The following is a 19,374-nucleotide window of genomic DNA, read 5'->3' on the forward strand; positions in this document are numbered from 1 at the left end:
GGGGTTTTTCTTGGTGTTTGCTGGGCTGGGAGTGAGGAAGACGGTACCCCTGTACCCGTTTGACAGGAAGAAAGGGCTGATGTACAGGGCTGCTGTCCGACTTCAACTTCGCCAGTATAAAGAGCCAGCACCAAGCTGGTAGTTAGGGACCTGGGTTCCAGGCTGCAGGACAGGTCTTGGGCAAGTCACTGCTCTTCTGTCAGCCTCGCCCTCTCATCCTTAATGGGGTACAGCCCTCCCAGCTCCAGTGTTCCCAGACCCTCCAGCAAGGCTGGAGAAGACTTGAAAAGGCACCACCAGGCTCCCCACTTTCCCTCCAGACCGATTCTCTCCTTTCACGCAGGAACCTTTTCCGGTAGGGCCGTGGTGAAAACCACAAATTTGACTCTAAATCCTACACACCTTTCCAGGTGCCCTGACTATCAAAACTCCACCCATTCTTCAAGGCCTCCTTCAAATCCCACCTCTTCCAGGAAGTCAACCCTGACCGCCTTACCCAGAAAGGGTGTCTCCTCCTCTGAAGCCTGTCTGCTGTTTAAGCAACACTTATCTCACATGCCCGGTGTTACCCGTGGGAGCATCTCCCTAACCACACCGTGAGTCAGCCTAAGCTTTAGGTGCAATGTTACGTACTATATTCAACTCTTATCTGTCCAGTTTTCCAGAAACCTTTTGTGATGAGTTATAAAGAATACAGCTAGATTTACACTTACATATATACGTGCACATAGACAGACGGTAAAGTAGAAATAAGTATGATGACCACAAGGGTAAGTGAATACAGTCACTACATGAAAATATAGCATTGTGCTCCCAGCATCCTGGAAGCCAGGGAAGAGGAGGTGACCATAATCAGTTGGAAAGACAGTGTAGGTGGAACGGGAAGAGTCTGGCAGAACTGGGTACAAACCCGGAGTGCCTTAGGGCCAATCAGTTGACTTCTTTCTCTGGGAAAATGGAGGAAGAACACCATCTAATGCGCAGGGTTCGCGGGGAAGCCTCGCACACGCTGTGTGCATGCAGCACACAAACCATGCCTGTTTTCCTGCTCCACCTTCCTTCTCGTTATCAAAGGAAGAAGCAACCTACATTCCCGGCCCACAGGGGAGGCAAATCTTGCCTGGCCGTACATTCTAAAAGAAATTTTTCATACGAGACTCTGTAAGACTTGAGCAGAGAGGGGGCAACGCCCCACGTTACGGTTAGCCCTGGTTTTAGAGCAAAGCCAGACGACGATTTGCTATGGCCGCCATGGCTCTATGTGATCACATCCCGGGTACCCAGTGAAAGCCTAATAAACATTGACGGAAGGACCTACAGGGAAGCTACTTGAAGACCACTTAGTGGCAGGGGGTCCTGGTGAGCAGGTTTCAGGAGGGCTGTCTGCAAGGCTGACCACGTCTCCTGCCCATGGCTGAGGACGCAGGCGTGAGATCACTGTCCTTCCATGACAGAGCACATGCCCGCCCCCACCCCCCGCTGTCTTCTCCAAAAGCAGCAAGGCAGCGATCATGAAGCACCAGAAGTTTCCTCTTCTTTTTTTTTTAAAAAAAATAAATTTATTTATTTATTTTTGGCTGCATTGGGTCTTTGTTACTGTGCGCAGCCTTTCTCTAGTTGTGGCGAGCGGGGGCTACTCTTCACTGCGATGCGTGGGCTTCTCATTGCAGTGGCTTCTCTTGTTGCGGAGCACGGGCTCTAGGCATGCGGGCTTCAGTAGTTTTGGCTCGCGGGCTCTAGAGCGCAGGCTCAGTAGTTGTGGCGCATGGGCTTAGTTGCTCCACAGCATGTGAGATCTTTCCAGAGCAGGGATCGAACCCGTGCCCCTGCATTGGCAGGCACATTCTTAACCACTGCACCACCAGGGAAATCCATCACCAGAAGTTTCCTCTTCTAATCTCTACAAATGAACTGTACATTCTCCACGACTGGCTCTTCTCAGGGACCAAGCTGGAAAGCTTTAACGGGATGGGATGGTTAAGAGAACATCTGCCTGGTTTTAAAAGAAGCCTCTAGATATGGAGGAAGGCAAAGCTGGGCCCCAGTGAGAGAGGATGTACAGTCCACTTGGGACAAGGGCTCTTAGCTCCTCACCATTTATCCCACAGACATTTTACCTAGAGCCTCCCATGTGCCAGGCATGGGGGATGCAGAGAAATGAGATTCGGCGCTGACCCCACAGGAGCTCAGTCTGGCAGGGAGGCAGAGAGTAACATTTAACTGCCGTTCTGCCTAAGTTACATTAGGGTGGCACAAAGGTGGAGGTGATGGACTCCACCTGGGAAGGTCAATGAAGACAACAAGCCTGGGTCTCGGTAACGAACAGTCATTAAGGCAGAGGACGCAAGGCCCAAATCCTACAGGGCCTCATACAAGCAGAGGAATTTTCTTTCAGATTCCATAAGGAAGGACCAACCAAGATCAAGAGAAACCAAGTGACTCAGTGAAGCTCGTACGACCTTATGGGACGGCCAGGCCTGGAGCCTTGACTCCCATAGTTCAGTTACCCTGCTGCATCCCCTGCACGGCGAGTGCAGAAGGCCAAAGAGAGAAGCCCATTCCACACCCAATGCCCAGAGAGCCCAGAGTCTGTGCCGGGCCATCGTCATAGCAGAGCATGTACTGTCCTAGTCATCTGGCAAGTCCCTCCCTATAAGAAAAACAGCCCTTCCTAACTCACTGTGTTTCTCTCTGCAAAGGGAGAGGACTGGGAATCTCCTCCATCACAGAAGAAGAAGAAGAATTTAACAGGGACCGTCCAGGAGTCAGATAAACTAGGTCCCCAGAGGCAAGCTGGGGAGGGGGCTTCTACTGCATCCAGACACTGACGCTGACGGTGCACAGGGTGCTGACCCAGGGCGGGGGACCAGGGATGAATCAAACTCCACCCCTGTCCTCCATCCTCCAGGAGCTCACAATCCAGCCAGGGAGATAAGCCAGGCCCAAAAGTAACTATAAAATAAGGCAGGCGGTGATAAGAGTCACACAAGAGACACAGATAAGGTGCAGTGGGAGTTCAGAGCAGAGATGAGTCACGCTGGGGGCTTGGCCGCAAGGGAGATTCAGATGACGGGGAGCATCTACCACATTCCCCTCAGAAAGGAGGCGGGGGGCTCTAGCCTATAGCCCCAGTGGCTCCCAGGTAGCGGCTGGGGAGAGAGCTAGGAGGGGACCGAGAAAGATGCCCAGAGGAGGTCCCCTTTGAAGAACCCTGATTCTGAAGGGAAGGACGCAAGGAGGCCTGAGACTTTGGAGAACTGCCCCAGTCCCTATTTCAGAGGCAGGGAGAGGAGTGTAGGATGAGGAATTTGGAATTTACGCAGGGGCAGCAAATGCGTTGAAAAGGGACAGAGCTAAAGATTTGCCTTGAAATGACATTTGCCTAGCAAACACACTCTATTTATTCAGAATGTCCACTTGAGGTTTCCCGGCGGAATTAGCTACACGTTATGGCGGAGGCGGGCACTAGCGTTTCCCTCTCCCCAAGTTCCCCATCAGCCCTGCCTGCCCCTGACAAGCAAGGCTGAGGCGGGTAGGGAGGAAGCTCGCCGCTCTGAGACAGCGCCGGCCCCTCAGGTTGCAACAGCAAAGGGAGACTCACGGGATGGAGAGGGGCCAGATTTTCCTCCAGCGAGGGGGACACCGGTAGCACTTCTTCCCAGTCCTGGCCCCCTCTCTGAGGGCCGCACCCCGGGCTCAGGCCCCGGACACCCACCCAGCCAGGCCAGCGCTGGAGGGCTGTCCAGGTGGAGGCGGGAAGCCCAGAAGGCTAGACCGAGGGCTTTGGCCACCACTTCCTCTCGGCCCCTTCCCAGCACTGCACACACACCTGCCCCTTGGCCGCCGTTGACACTTGTCACTGGGGGAGGGGAGTCCTCCGCGCCTCAGCCGGAACCGACGGAAATTAGGCATTAGCGTCGGGGGACCCCCTGAATCCCGAGGGCCAGCGCCTCCCGGGGGCCGGGCTGGGGGCGATTTCCTGAGCCCGGGATCCCCGCGCGCCAGACCCTCCCCCACGAGCGGGGCGGCGGGGCACGGGTCTCCTACTTTTCCCTCCCGCCGAGCGCGCGGGCCGGCGGACAGGCGGGCGGGCGGGCCTGGGCCTCCGGGAGCCGCCGCCCGGCCGGGGTCCCCACCCCCACCCCGTCCCCTCCCCGGGGGCTCCGCGCGGGCCAGAGGAGGGGGCCCGGCCGCGCCGCCTTCCGGCCGGGCCGCCGAAACACTCACCCCGCTCCGCGCGGCGCGGCTTCGTCCTCTTCGGCAGCGCTGGGCCGCCGCCGCCTCACGCCGCCCGGGAGGCCCCGGCCCCGCGGCCCCGGCCCGGCCGGCTGCGCCCCGCGGCTCCGCGCGCCGCCGCCGCCACCGCCGCCGCCGCCAGCTGGCCCCGGGCGAGCGGCCGGGCCCCCGCGGGCATGCTCCCCGGCCGTCGGCGGGCGTGCGGCGGGCGGGCGCACGTGCGGGCCGCCGCGGGTCTGGGCGCTCGGAGCGCGGGCCGCGGGCCGACGAGGAGGCGGCGGCCGGCGGGGCGCGGGGCCGGGCGCGCCGGCGGACCGCCCTGACAGCTCTACGCCGCGGCGCCGCCGTGCCCCGCGCGCCCCAGCGGCCGCTGCTGCCCGTGCGCGCCGGGCCCGCCTCGCATTCCCTCACTCGGCGGCAGGCCTGCGCCTCCGTCAGGCCACGCGGGGAGCCGCCCGCCGCCTCCGCCCGTCCCGAGGGCCGGCCTCCGCCCGGAGCAACCCGGCAAACTTGGTGGCCCCGCTCCGGCGCCGGACGTGCTGTCGCTCCGGCGACCCCCGAAAGCCCGGGGCTCGCTTCCGCGCGGGAGGCCCCGGGCGCTGGACCCGGCCCACGACCTCTCGGCCCTTTTAACACCATCGGCCTCGCCTATCGGGAGACTCGCGAACAGTAAGAGGGGAAGGGAACGAGGAGATCTGCAGAAATTGGAAAAAAATACAAACAAAAAAATCAAGTCCTTCGGGAGTAAAATGACAAATCAAGGGGAACGAACTGCGGAAGACTTCGGAAGGCATTTGGAATGTGTGGACAAACCAAAGGTAGTTAATTGAAGTCCAAACCTTGATGCCGGGTACATGCATCAGTTACCGACCCGATTTGCAGAAATAGGCATCAAGGAGTTCTCTCCTCAGGATCCCAAATATGGTCTGGACCAAAAAATGAAAATGCTCTTTGGTCATCAGAAGTCGTGGGAGTAATAGTAGCCAGAGGGTAAGTTCTAGTCCCTGACCTCAAGGAACTGGCCGAGGATCAGAAAGAGCTTCACCTTGATGTTCCCTCCCGACTGGACGCTCCAGCTGGACCAAGAGGGCACTGAGTGAAATTTAAAGGAAATCATAAAGCGTATATTGAGACTGAGCAAGGATGGCCTTGTTTGTCAAGATCTGAAGCAACTGAATTAAACAGGGCACACCCAAACCTACGGGTAGTTTACCTATCACTAAGTATTATAAGGTCGAGAGGAGCGGGGGAGCGCCTTCCCCTGGAAGGGCAAGGGCAAGCTCAAGTTAAAGCGCTCCAAGATGACTTCAGATCAAGTCAGAGAGAACAACCCTGACCAAAGGCTGTCCCATCTCCTTGGACACTGAACGGGCCAGGAGAGCCGCCGTAACACAGCTTGCCTCAAAACGCCTCATGATCACACGGAGACAAGTGAAGGGGTCCCCATAAACACTAAACCCTCAACTCCTTCCCTCCACCAAGGGGTGCCCTAAGACCCATTAAAGGTTTTCAGCCCCAGTGCTGTTCTGAGTCGGCCAGGGATTGAGTCATCATCTGTCTCCTGTACAACCATCCTCCTTGCCTGAGGACCCGTGGAAACCGGATTGGATGACACACGCTTTTGCTGCTACTTCTCCCTGTACTTGTGCTTTAACCTAATAATAAAAGTAAAAAGAAAAAAAAAAAAAAAAGCATTTCAGAGCATACAGATCTCCAGAGTGAGGCTCTGCCTGTAGGCCAGTCGGAACAGAGCACCTGGACGGCTGCCATTGTAACCCTGCAATGACTGCCCTCAGACCAGTAACGTGGAAGACTTAACACCATTAAAAACCAGATCCCACAGTTAGCCAGTTAGGAATAAATACACTAATATCACAGTTATTTGTATGCACAAATATTTATTAAGTGCCTGTATTCAAGAATGAAGAGGAGATGGTCCCTGCTTTCATGGAGCTTACAATTTCATTACTCCAGCATTTGACTAGATTTAAGAACTGCAACAAGCACTGGTCTTTGTCTAATGTCAGCAGCACTATAGGAAGCAAATTTCTCACGTTATATTGGTCACTGTTACAGTGAAATTGTGAATAAAACATTATCTTTGAAGTCTGTAGTCACAGCGATGACATGACATATAATGTCCAGCAAATGCAAATTTATGGCTTGATTCCTCCTATTTGAGAGGGGTCTGCTGAAATAAAACACAAATCAAAAGGGGAAGGCTTAACAAACAGGTCCTAAGAATACTGGTGTAGTTTAATATATTATTAAACTGCCACAGAACTCTTGGCAAGGCAGGAAATTATCTCCTGCAAAATCTGTGCAATATAATTGGTTTAATTAGACCTGCAAATCTCATAACCATGTACAATCACTTATGATGGGTAAATACGATTTACCTTTATGATTCCTAAAGGGCTCTAGATATGTATTTATTTTTTAAAAAGCTTCTTAGAGATTCACAGCACAAATGGCACATTAAAATTTAGTGAAAACTGCTTTTGAGATATCTAAAAATTAAAATGACAAAAGTGTCTAACTTTTCTACATTTATAAGTACAGAGTTCAGAATTCAAATAGCATTCAGCAAAGCACCTGGCTTTTCTGAGTTAAAAAGGGGAACAAATTTTGGTTGCTTATCAAACTCCAAAAGCAAATCATAATCTTCATATAGATCTTCCAAACGTTCACTGGCAGCCACTTCCTTCATGTGCTCCTGTGTCACAGGCCAGCACCTTTAGAAGTCTAATTATGGAACATTCAAAGGTGCAATTATTTTGATTACATTGGCAATACTTTTTTTTTTTTTTTGGTAAAACAGCCTATATCAGATAACCCCCAAATCATCTACTTTACTTAAGATCACAGGGCTTCTGAACTTACACTAGCCAAGTTATCAATTACTCATTAAAAAAAGCACACCATTTAAACTCTAAATGAGCCCAGCTCACTTAAACTCTAAGAAAGCTCATTTTTTGCAAAAAGATGGAGAGAACAGCTTAGACCACCTAACAAATGTCAACCAACCCAAGGCAGTTTTTAAGTCAATTGCTGGGGACACAGTCTACTTTTCTAAGAAAGCACTGAAATCGCTACTTCAAAAGCCTATTTAATAACCCAGAATGAATCAGAAATGTACTGTTTATTGAAAACTTACTAGACACCAGGCACTTTACATAAGCTCTCACAATGGAAGGCAGCTTCTTATCTTTACATGGAGGAAGGCGGCCCTGAGCAGGGTGTGACCCAGGTCTGTCTGGCTCGCCTGTCCCCTGCCCAGCTGCTACAGTCCTAGCGCTGCCTAGTAGCTACATCTACTAGGGACCCTCGAAGGACAGAGGACATTCCCCCCACCTCAGGAGGCTTTTCAGGGAAAGGAAGGGGGTAGATCCAGGGGAAAGGAGAGCAGTAACTCTACTTGCATTTTAAAAGGCACTTCCCAGAAGTGGAAGATTCACTTAGGTTTGTCACTAACTGCAGCTCAGCCCCAGAGACAGCAACAACAGGTGCTTTTTAAGCTTGCCACCTCTCCAGCTTTCAGGTTGTTTTTAACTGGAGTATGTGTACGTTAAGCATTACCAAAGGGAAAGACGGCTGAAAGGATTTTCCTTGGTGTCCCTCTTCACAGCTACGAAGAAAAAATTTTTTTTTCTTAATTTTAAATAAGTGACTGATACTTCCAATCTATTACACACGTCACAAATCAAAGCATATGTTTCCTGAGAGGTACAGAACACATCTTAATGGGGCTTAGATTGGAATAAGACTACTAAGAAGATAACTCCCTGACAAGAGAAAACGCTCATCTCTTCTGAAATGGCCATTTCCTATTCTTAAGAATGTAATAGACTTTACAATACAAGTAGGGAACAATGAAACATCCTAATAATTTTCAAGTTAGTTTTTAATATCATGTATAGGAACACATCAAAGGGAGTATCATCGGTAAAGTCGATCCCTTTATTAAGTCTTGACACAAGCTCTCCTGGAACTTGATTAAAAAGAACGTTTTCTTCACTATAACTAGGAGATTAAAAAGAAAAAAAGACTAGGAAAAAACACCAAGAATAAGGCACTTGATTCTGCTGATGAGTAACTCTGATTAGCTGGAGGTCTCCAACAGGTTGCAGGAGTTGGAAGCAAAGGTTTGATTCACGGACAGGAAGGAGCAAGAGAGGCCGCTGTCAGGCGACCCCCGCTTGCTGGGAACCCCTGAGCTGAGCAGGGAGGCTGCAGGCACCAGGCCCGAGCTCAGGCAGGGGAAGCTCCGGTGAAGGGTGCTCAGAGATTATCTGAGATCCCTGCTCGAAGGCATACATATACCCTAATGGAATAATGGGTGGCTTGGCTCAATATAACTACATGCTCTCAAGAGCCACAGAAGAAGGAGAAAAAGCTCAAAAGTAAACCAAACTGTAAAACCGGAATCAGTGGGAATCAATGGTGAAAGTTTGGAATGAGTCTGTTTGTCAACACATACCAAGCTTGAATATGTGGGCACTGGGTTCTGACTGGCCACCAAAAAGTGGGCAGCTAAGCAGCCTGGACCTGACCAGAAGTCAGGACCTCTACCTGCTAGGCTCCCGATCAGAGCACAGCTTCCTGCCCACGTGCTGCTTCTGAGAGCCAGGAGGCATTGCCAAGGCAGGGCGCTGGAGCCCTCCAGCAAGGCCACGCGGAAGGCACCGAGCTCTATCTAGACACGTTCCCTGTCCAGTAACAAGCAGGGAAGGTTGCTCTCATCTCAGCCTACTGTTCTTACAGCAGCTACTATGGGAGTATTTATTTTTCTTTTTGGCGGGGTGGGGGTGGGGGTGGGGATAGGGGTTAAAAATGTCTTCATGACGATCTGACAGCTGAGGCCACGTACACTGAGGAAACTGGGGTTGCTCTTTCAACCTGAGTGGTGGCCTATATTTCCATCAAAGCTTTATCACCTCATTGTCAAGGGCGGGACACAAATTACATTCAGAATGATGGGCAGAAAGCTACAACTCCCCAGTTGTTAAACTTTTCTGAAAAGTACTACATCTATCACAAAATTAGAGAATTACATCTCTATCATTTTTCTTTCTTACAAATAATGAAGTTTAAGGGAAACAAAATGAGATATTCTTACTTTCAAAGCTTTCCAATATTCCATTATTTCCAATATTTCCATTATTAACTATTCCAATATTCACTCTAAGACATGGTTCAAACACGAATTACATTACTATTTTTAAAAAACTTCAACACAACTAAATCCAGAGTATGCTGTTTTTTGTTTTTGTTTTTTTTTTTTTTTGCATTCAGCATGTATTACTCTATCATTACGGAAGCTGTCCTTAAGCATTTATTTAAAAAAAAAGAATCATATTCACAACGTAGAACAAGTTTATAAAATTGGTGTGCAAAGTTAATGGTAAAAGGATAACACTATTTGTTTAGAAACAAAGCTGTCTCCCCTATTTACATTTCCTTATTCTTGCTATAAATTGGATATATATACTATTTAAAAATAATACTTTTTAAATAGTAAAATATACGAGATTCCTGAGCATAACAAAAATATCTTGAAAATATGTGGCCATTTGAAGTATAAAATAGCAAGTGTAAAGAAGAGCATGATTGTAAAACTACTGAGTGAAAGCTTATAAACAGTACAAAATAGTTTGCCTTTTCTGAGTGCATAATTACACATTAGTGCAAACAAAACTGCCTCAACATTTAATGGCTACAAATCTCAAAGATTTGCAGAGGTGCGCAAAACATGAAATTTCTTTAATGTCATACGAACTGAACCCAGCTCTCGATTAATCTTCTCCAAGCGATCTTCCAAGGCTTCCTGGGTGAAAATCATGGAAAAAACTTAATTAGAATTCTACATCAAGTTCACCGATTCTATAATTACCACCAAAATGACTTTTCTTTCAGCAAAAGAGCAAGTATAAACGTCAAAATTACAATCATTTTGGTTTTTATACAAATCGTCATTTACATTATTTCTTTTAAACGAAACATAAATCAACTTTTCAACCATTCAAGATAACTGCTTATCTTTAAATAGAAGGAGAGAATTATTTGACTCCGTTGAACTGAGAACAGTACAAGAGGAACCTAGAACTTTCTTCACACATTTCGCCAGAAGAAACGGACACATCTGACTGGTGCCGTATCCCACTTACAAGTATATCAAATAACTTTCTTGTGACAAAAATTTCTAGGTTAAAAAAGAGGAAAAACGCTGGAGGAGACTTTTCCAAGAAACAAGATATTTCACAATGAGTCAGTGTAACAAATGCTATTTTTAAATAAATAGTACTACTGTTAAATAGTACCTGGAATATATATTCATCATTTTAGATACTTTATTAGATATTAACTCCAATGGTATCCTGAAATAAAACTTAAAAATTTTCTCTTCAACAACTTTAAATTGTAAAAAAAATTACACGTTCATTTTAGAATTTTTAGAAGACAGACGAGCAAGAAGCAACAAATAACCACTGTTCCCCTTTCTGGTTTTTTTCTGCAGATAGGAACACCAGTTTTAAGAAAAATAAAATCAGAATCAAACTCTACTTCAGAATGTTTTTCAATTTAACTTTTCTTGTTATGGAATATACTTTATGACATCATTGTAAATTAACGTGCAATATTCTATCAGATATACCATATTTAATCAAGAATCTTTTAGTTGAAATTTAGGTTGCTTCTAATTTCATATATCACAAATAATGCTGCAATATATATTCTGAAACATACCTCTACACACACCTATAAATACTGCCTTAGGAATCATTCCCAAAAGTAAAAATGCAAGGTCCAAAGAAATGTAAAATTTTAAAGCTTTGGATACATGTCAAGCTGAACTCCAGAAAGTCTGTGACGCTTTCTCCTTCCACTCGCGTGTAAAAGGATAAGCTTTTCCCTAGCCCAGGTTCTGGTGGTTTTTTGTTTTGTTTTTTTTTTTTAAATACCTGCCAATGTGATAGTTTAAAAACCATGCTTTTGTTTAAATGTGTGGGATTTTTTTACTCATTGGTGAGGCCAAGCATTTTTCAATATTTTTTGCCCAATTTTACCTTTTTTACGTATGAATCATACACAAGCATCCTCAGCCCTTTTTTGCTGCCATTTGTCTTCTTACTGGATTGAAATAGCTTTGACATATATGAACAGAACCTAGGGCCCTCTAAGTCTTATTTTAAGAGCTTATCATCATTATGTAAAAAAATATATTAAACAAAAGTTTCAGATATTTAGAATTAGAGTATGAACAAGTTTTCTTTCTACTTTCCCAGTAAACTGTTTTATTTTATTTATTTGTTTGTTTATTTATTTATTTATTTTGGCTGCACCTCGCGGCATGCGGGATATCTTAGTACCCCGACCAGTGATCGAACCTGCACCCCCTGCATTGGAAGCACGGAGTCTTAACCACTGGACTGCCAGGGAAGTCCCCCCAGTAAACTATTTTAAAATGAATTTCATGTGTTGACTTTTACAAATTACTGAATAAAAACGTTCAGAACAACAGAAAAAATGAAAGAAAGTCAGAAAAAAAGAGAAGTTAAGGATACAGGCCCTAGAAAAAGACCTCTGCTATTTTCTGTGTGTCTTTCTCACAGATCAATCTGAAACTGAACTTTTCCTGACATTAAGGCACTGAAAAGCCAAAGCTTGCAGTTATATAAGAGACATATCATTGCTGTTATGTTTAAAATGTTACAAAAAGAGATTTAAAATGTTCCATGGTTTCATGCATTTTAATTCTCTTTGAAAAGCAACTAAAAAAAATGTACACGGCCCACTTTGCCTGCACCATCTCCTGCTCAATAATGGAATCACACCTCTCTTTTTAACCTCACATCTATTCCAGTTGCAAAGTGCCACTGTTTTATATGTCTACTAAATGGAAAGGGGTTCAGAAATAAACTGCAGGTTGGGGAGGAAAAAACAAACACAAAAAAGGGAGATTTAATGTGAGAGCCTTAAAAATGTAAAATCTGTTAACAGACATACTGCCATTTGCTCCCAAGTTAGTTTCTTGAAAACATGATGGCATGAACACCTTTTTCTTAGCAGTATAAAGGTAAAATCACTTTTTGTTCCTGAAAGCTAGCATGCAGTTATAAAATACGCTATCATCCAAACACTTCCTGTAAAGGCTAAAAGTTTTGATCGACTGTTTCAGTGTGCCTAAAAACTGTGATATTAAAAAATCATTGAGGGCTTCCCTGGTGGCGCAGTGGTTGAGAGTCCGCCTGCCGATGCAGGGGACACGGGTTCGTGCCCCAGTCCGGGAAGATCCCACATGCCTCGGAGCGGCTGGGCCCGTGAGCCACGGCCGCTGAGCCTGCGCGTCCGGAGCCTGTGCTCCGCAACGGGAGAAGCCACGACAGTGAGAGGCCCGCGTACCGCAAAAAAAAAAAAAAAATCCTCGTGGTTAAATGGAGCACTGACTCGCACCAAGCCTCCAAAGCAGACCCAGGGTAAGACACTTCACCTGATTCAATCTTGTCTGCAGAGTGATTCGTCCTCCAGTAGAAGGCATTCGGCTTAGTGCTGCCTCAATCTGTTAACACAAAAAAATGTTTAAATAAAAATAGGAGAATTCTAATTAGTGGCAGGGAGGTTTATAACAGAATGGAAAGAAAAGACTTCAGCCTAGTACTTTCTCGTCCATCTCGACTTCGCATAAGTCCCCTCTGTCACAATTAGTAACAACAGCTTGGCTCACACACGTTTCTAGTGCAGCTCTGTGTGGCATCCACAGTAACTTCCTGGGTTTGACTCAGTAATTCCCTCCTGACTCTTCCTCAGACGTAAGCATTAAGTGCAGACAAAGATTTAAGACACTTTTTTATGTTTGTTTTTACCTGGTCTTTTTCTTTTGTAAGTTCATCAAAAAACCGTTCCGTTTCAGCTAGGGTCCTAATTTTTGCTGTATACTCAAAATCATTACCCTGTGGTGGTACGTAGGCAGGCTTACACTGTTCATAGCTAACTGATTTATTCTTCTCCCAGGCTGATCTCACAGAGACTTTCTTCACTCCACTTGGCAACGGTTCGGGGGAAGAGCTATGATTAACATGGATGTCAGTGGTTTTTTCTGAGTATTTTTTTTCTGTCAGAGAGAAAAGAAGTTTCTTTTATTTCTTATCAGCTCTTCTAACAGAGCACGTACATACTAAATATGTTACCCAACTTCACTTTCTGAAAATGGCTGCTACGCGGCCAAAAAAATGTAATGAAAAGCGATACATAATGAATCATATATACTCAGTTTTTTTCTCCACAGAATTCTAAAAGCCCTGCCCTCAGTCTGACAATCTTCACAACTTCCCTAAATAAACTTAAAGCAAAAAAAAAGTTTAAAAACTAAACAACACATTTAGCGGACATATACCAACATTACAGAGTTAGTATTTGAAGGGCCTACCCAAGTGATTTCACATACATTATCTTATAACTTTATAAGATAAATGAGAAAAAGAAACTTAAAATATAAATGAGAAAAAGAAGGTGCATATAAGTTACAGAATATAAAAAACTGAACAGTATGGCCCTGGTAATTAAAGATTAACATCCCCTGTACCTCGGTTTCCCAACTTTCCAATGAGGATAACAACACTGACACAATATGAGTGTCACAATTGCTTATTTTTAGAGGCCCTTGGGTAAAAAAAGATTTAAGTGCAGGATATAATGACATTTAGAACCTTGAAAAGATACCAGAAACTCACAAAATGAAAGACTAAAACCATAACTGATAATTTTTTTTAGGAAAAGGTACCTTCTGAGTCATCTAGAGGAAGAAACTGGAGTTGTTTCCTTGGATTGGGACGTTGTACTGTAGACACAGGAACAGTATCTAAATCATCCAAAAGTATATCAAATCTATTGAATGAAGCAAGTTACTTGTGAGAAAAAAAGTGTTAACTGATGTTCCCTATCTCCACTAGAAAGATGAGCTGGCATCCAGTTAACTTACATATTCACATATCTTTAAAAGAGAAAGGTGGTCATATAATTTTTTAAAACTGAAATTTAATTTGTATTTTCTAACACAAAATTATATTTACATACTGGCGACTTGAAGCATTTACCAATACATTATCTCATCCGATCTTTGTAACAACCATATGAAATAAGCAGGTAGGCATTATTACCCCCGTTTTATAGAAGAGGAAACTGAGGTTCAATGTGCTTCAGTAATTTTCCCCAAGAGCCTGACGGAGCTGGGCCACCAGCTCTCATGTCTTAGGAGTCAGTGGCCCTCCCACCACAGCACGCACTCCCAACCACACTTCAGAGAGAACTGTCTCAGGAGCACAGGTAAACTTGTGTTTAGTGCCAGGGCCATACCAGGACAGCCCACTTTCTTGTACAAATGGCCCCCAATTCTCCCTGTATCTTATACCTTTTCAGGAAAACAAAGAATTATCATTCTATATCCAAAAGCTGGAAGAGGTTCTGAGGCAGTATTTAAATTTTATAGTAGCCAGTTTACACACTTAAAAACTGTTTTCACGTATTATAGTACTTTTTTATTTTTAGTATGACATTTATTTAAATGATTTAAATCCACAGCATCCCCATTAACAACTGAAAAATTAGTGGCAGCTAGAGGCATAAGTTGACATTTTTAAAAAATCAATACTATATATATTTTATTCAACAATTTTAGAGAACTTACCGAATCGGGCTGCTTTCATTTTTGCTAAGTAGATGACTAAATCCTGGGGACAAATTTTCTTTAGGGGATCGCTTTGGACTATAAGCCACAGTCACTGGTGTTAACATAATCTCTCTTTTTGCTACAGAGGAAAACGAAGAGGAGACAGTCTGTTCCTTCTATGTATGTGCTAGGTTGGCAGAGCATAGCTTCTTTTCCAATACCTTATTTCTAACTAAGAATACATTTTCATTGTAAAACTTTTTCGAAGATAAATAAGAGTATACAAAGTAAAAATAGTTCATAATCCTAACATCTAGAGGAAACCACTGGCAAGATTTTAGTGTATCAGACTGTAGTTGCAGCGCTCTGACTCAAAACTGGTTTTTCAGGATTTTAGAAGTCGACTGGAAATAAGATGGAAACACCAGTGCACTAGTGAACATTCCTAATAACACAGTCATACACGAATCTCCTCAGCAGTTACGGAGATGGAAATTAAGGATACACAGAGGCCCAATGCTTAACTTTAAGACCATACTTATAATTGGCTAAAGAAAAAGGTGACTAATGCTGAGTAACCTTAGGTAAATATATGGAAAAAAACATCATTTTTCAGGCTAGCTTAATTTGTTTGAACTACTGTTTAATTAGATAGTTGTCAAAATATCTAGTTGAGTTTGTCTCAAAAACTGTGAAGTGGTATTAGTTGCAAAACATTTGCGGGACACACTCAAAAATCTCACTTTGATAAACGGTGAGAATTTCTTCAGTTATAGTCATAGTAACTGTGCAATCAGATGGTGTTATTGAACAAGATCGTATTTAGGGATTCTGTGTTCAGAGCACTGTACTAGGTGCTAGGAAGAGTGTAAGGGACACAGAAAGCATCAAACAGTGTGTATGGCTCAGATGCCACTCTTCCAAGCCCAAGAGACATAAACCTCTAACTCTTACTTGGAGTACTTGATTTACGATTTGAAGGTGGTAAAGATGACGATCTCTGTGAAGCAGAATTAAATCTCTTTTGTCTTTGCTGGGCACCTTTCTCTGGGGACCGACTTGCATTGACTGAAGTGTCAGTTAGCCGAGGAGTCACTAATTCTGTAACAGAAAAATGTAAAAAAAGAAATACAAAACAAACCTAGCTTCAGTTATCTGCTTTTTATTAACAGATGGTTACACCAAGCAAGCAATTCTTCTCACCATCTAGATTATAATGATTACTTGCAAAATGCACCACATTACAATGCTAAAAAATGCTTGATGAAGAAAAACGTGTGAGGTTTCAATGAATTCATTCTGGTTCTCTGTTTACAACTGGCATTCAAGGTGATTTTTCAAGAGCTTATTTTTAGAAAGCAGGTCACTAATTTATTTACTAGCGGATACTGCTTTGGAAAGGCAATGCCAAAGACGTTAATGATGTAATTAGCAGGCCCAACCAAATAAGCACCAGAGCAAGTACAAGCGCCTGGACCTGTGAAATAAACAGTATTAAACATACTTCTTGTCCTACTGATAGATGCTCAGTAACCAAGAAAGGGAGAGTAGGAAACGTTACATCTCACTTTATGAACACCAAATGCCTGTCGTAACTTTTTGATGTGTGCAAGTAAGACAAATTGATATGAAAAGTTTTCAAATATCCTTAAGAATGCCACGTAAATCTTTAATAATCAGAACATAATATGTCATTTGAAAAGGTACCTATGTGATGACAATGATAAATTAACAACTGGGGGGGACTTCCCTGGTGGTCCAGTGGTAAAGAATCCACCTTACAATGCAGGGGATGGGGGTTCGATCCCTGGTCGGGGAACTAAGATCCCACATGCCGCGGGGCAACTAAGCCACAGTGCCACAACTACTGGGCTCACACGGCCTGGAGCCTGAGCGCCACAACTAGTGAGAGAAAACCCGCACGTCACAACCAGAGAGAAGCCCGCGCGCCACAATGAAGAGTCAGCACATCGCAACAAAAGATCCCACATGCCTCAATGAAGATCCCACGTGTTGCAACTAAGACCCATCATAGCCAAATTAATTAATTAATTACTTTAAAAAAAATTAACAACTAGGGGATTCAACTGTCTGCAATGGGGCCGAAACAGCATAAAAATAAATTTAACTTTTTATTTTATTACTTGAGGCATTTCATTTTAAGAAGGCAATATAATTGGGGGAGAAAGAGATCTATATATCTATATTTCTATCAAGGAATAAAATACTTACTATTTGAGGTATCCTCTTTCTCCGTCTGTGTGCCCCAATTTTTAAATACTTTTTCTTCATCAAGTTCTTTCAAAGCTTTCATGATTGGTGTGTCTGAAGTGTCTCTTTGTTTTTTTATCAATAAACTTGTTGGTGAACTTCCAGGTGAAGGATCCTTTTCCAGAGGAGAATGGTACCTTAAATAATAATTGTAAGACACACGGTGCTATGAACAGAATATTTGTGTCTCCCCAGAATTCTTATGTTGAACGCGATTCTTATGACGAATTCTTGTCCTCACCTTTTGGAGGTGATTAGGTTTTGATGAGATGATGAGGGTAAAGCCCCCAAGCTGAGATTAGTGCCCTTATAAAATAAGGAAGAGACATCTTGATCTCTCCCTACACACATGCACCAAAGAAAGGCCATGTGAGGACAGAACCAGGACCCAACCATGCTGGCATCCTGATCTCAGACTGCCCACCTCCAGAACTGTAGGACATAACTGCTTGTTGCTTAAGCCACCCAGTCAAGGGTAATTTGTTGTAGCAGCCTGAACTAAGATGGTTTACCGGGATTACTAGGGGAATACCATGAGGGTTGACAGTTACTCCACAATGAATACGTATGCTTCACAAGGCAAATCAATAAAATTGAGCCTGTATATAATAGAACAGTGCTTCCCAATCCTTTTCACAGCCTAGAGCATACAGAAATATAATATTTATATGGCACTCTGGAGTAAATGAACGAGGTTGCTCATGGGGGGCTCAGCTATCTGCAGGGTGAGGACCAACCTCTTGTCCGAACTGTAAGCCCGTGCACAGGGCACAGCACTATGCCAGCGGCACAGGTGGAGATAGCTCCTCAAGGCCTACAGAAGGAAAATTTCCGAAAAGCACTAGCATTTCAAAATAAAGTAAAAATCAGATCCTCAAAATTAAGACGTAAAAGGAACAAGGAGATGGTTCTTTACAACTTCCTGAACTTTGAAAGGCAACTGAAATCTCTAAGAAAACCTAACAGTCTCTAAATATGATCTTCGACGGAGCTGTCTCACCCAGCAAGGCAGGTGTCCTCCGGCTGGCTGTCTGCCTTGCTGTCCCGCGTGTCCAGAGGCTGCCCAGTGAAGATGGAATGCTCTGCTCCCGGGATCAGCCACTTCCGCCGGCTGACGTCGGAGCTCGCCAGCGTGCTGTGAGGACGAGAAGTGTTCTCAGGCATTGCATGGTCTGCGCTCCAGATTAGACTGAGCACATACAGAAAACAACCTGCTCTGAAATATTATTTCCACATTTACACAGGAATTTAAAAACAGCATAAAACAATCTTATTTTAGCTAGATGAACTCTATTTTACAGTTTTCAGCTCCAACTGAATTGTTATTCTTGGTTTCAGAAGAACAGTCAAGATTTAGGTACCGTCACGTGAACCCGGCTCCGAACACCCCGGCCCAGCCCCTCACCGCACTTCACACCCTTTATGCCCCGTCGAGCTCAGGGCCCTGAGGTGAAGCAAGAGCACCTTGCCTGTTCCTCCCAGACCAGCATTGCCGACAGAATTTTCTGTGAAGACAGAAAACACCCTCCATGTGCACAGTACAATACCGTGGCCACCGGCCACATACACACGAGCTCGTAAATGCTTGCAACGCAGCTAGATTTAAACAGCTGTGGTGGCCAGCACTGCTGTACTGAACAGTGTAGTTCTAGACCATGACATTCCTCCCTGTGACTGTGAAGCCCGGCCCGACTGAGGCTCACCCCACCATACACTCCGGTCACTCGAGGCCTCATCCTCTCCACACCGCCTCCTGCCCTCATCCGGCGCGGCCTCCATGTGCACACGGGAGCTGCTCCCAACTCCTGCCGACGACCCGACTCCCTTGTTCAGTCGCCCCTTCAGAGGACGCTCACTGCACGCATCATCCCAGAGAAGGCAGCTCCCTTCAGAAATCACAGCTCCAAAGATGCTCTGGCTCCCATGCTCGAGCATCCCCATGGCGCTCTCACCGCGAGGCCCACGACCCTGGGCCTCCCCTTCCCTGGGCACCAGCCCCTCCTAGCTGTCGGGCTCCTCTTCACCCCACTCCGACCACCACCCCAGCCCACGCTCCTTGGTAACCAGTACTCATCGCCTGGACCCCCTTCCTTGCTCACTTGCCATCGCATCTGACTGGCAGCAAACCTAAGCCTGTCTGACTACAATGAGCTCACTTTTCTTCTGTGTCTGTACTCCTACAGTTGAGCTTTGCTGGACAA

The 19,374-nt window shown here is 45.2% G+C and overlaps 2 protein-coding genes across 11 annotated transcripts in view; both read right to left on the minus strand.

Annotated features, from left to right (window-relative positions):
- PITPNM2 (phosphatidylinositol transfer protein membrane associated 2) overlaps positions 1 to 4,322 on the minus strand; it is a 144,658-nt gene extending 140,336 nt beyond the window's left edge. Inside the window, exon 1 of the mRNA XM_060310469.1 lies at positions 4,228 to 4,322. The gene's annotated coding sequence lies outside the window, so the exon portion shown is untranslated. The remainder of the gene's footprint in view (positions 1 to 4,227) is intronic.
- A 1,798-nt stretch (positions 4,323 to 6,120) lies between these two features.
- Positions 6,121 to 19,374, minus strand: part of MPHOSPH9 (M-phase phosphoprotein 9) — a 54,997-nt gene continuing 41,743 nt past the window's right edge. For 6 of the 10 annotated variants that reach the window (XM_070046924.1, XM_070046923.1, XM_030860110.2 and 3 more), the window contains 8 exons: positions 18,174 to 18,308; positions 17,135 to 17,310; positions 15,857 to 16,003; positions 14,921 to 15,041; positions 14,018 to 14,121; positions 13,101 to 13,348; positions 12,728 to 12,796; positions 6,121 to 10,063 (listed from right to left, as the gene is read on the minus strand). In XM_070046924.1, the coding sequence (XP_069903025.1) occupies positions 9,962 to 10,063; positions 12,728 to 12,796; positions 13,101 to 13,348; positions 14,018 to 14,121; positions 14,921 to 15,041; positions 15,857 to 16,003; positions 17,135 to 17,310; positions 18,174 to 18,308 (1,102 nt within the window). In that variant the 3' untranslated portion in view covers positions 6,121 to 9,961. Of the gene's footprint in view, positions 10,064 to 12,727; positions 12,797 to 13,100; positions 13,349 to 14,017; positions 14,122 to 14,920; positions 15,042 to 15,856; positions 16,004 to 17,134; positions 17,311 to 18,173; positions 18,309 to 19,374 lie in introns of those variants that run through there. The other 4 variants (XM_070046922.1, XM_070046921.1, XR_011377929.1 and 1 more) reach the window with 4 other exon arrangements.

The sequence above is a fragment of the Globicephala melas genome, chromosome 13, assembly GCF_963455315.2.
Source record: "Globicephala melas chromosome 13, mGloMel1.2, whole genome shotgun sequence".
Taxonomy (NCBI): Eukaryota; Metazoa; Chordata; class Mammalia; order Artiodactyla; family Delphinidae; genus Globicephala; species Globicephala melas.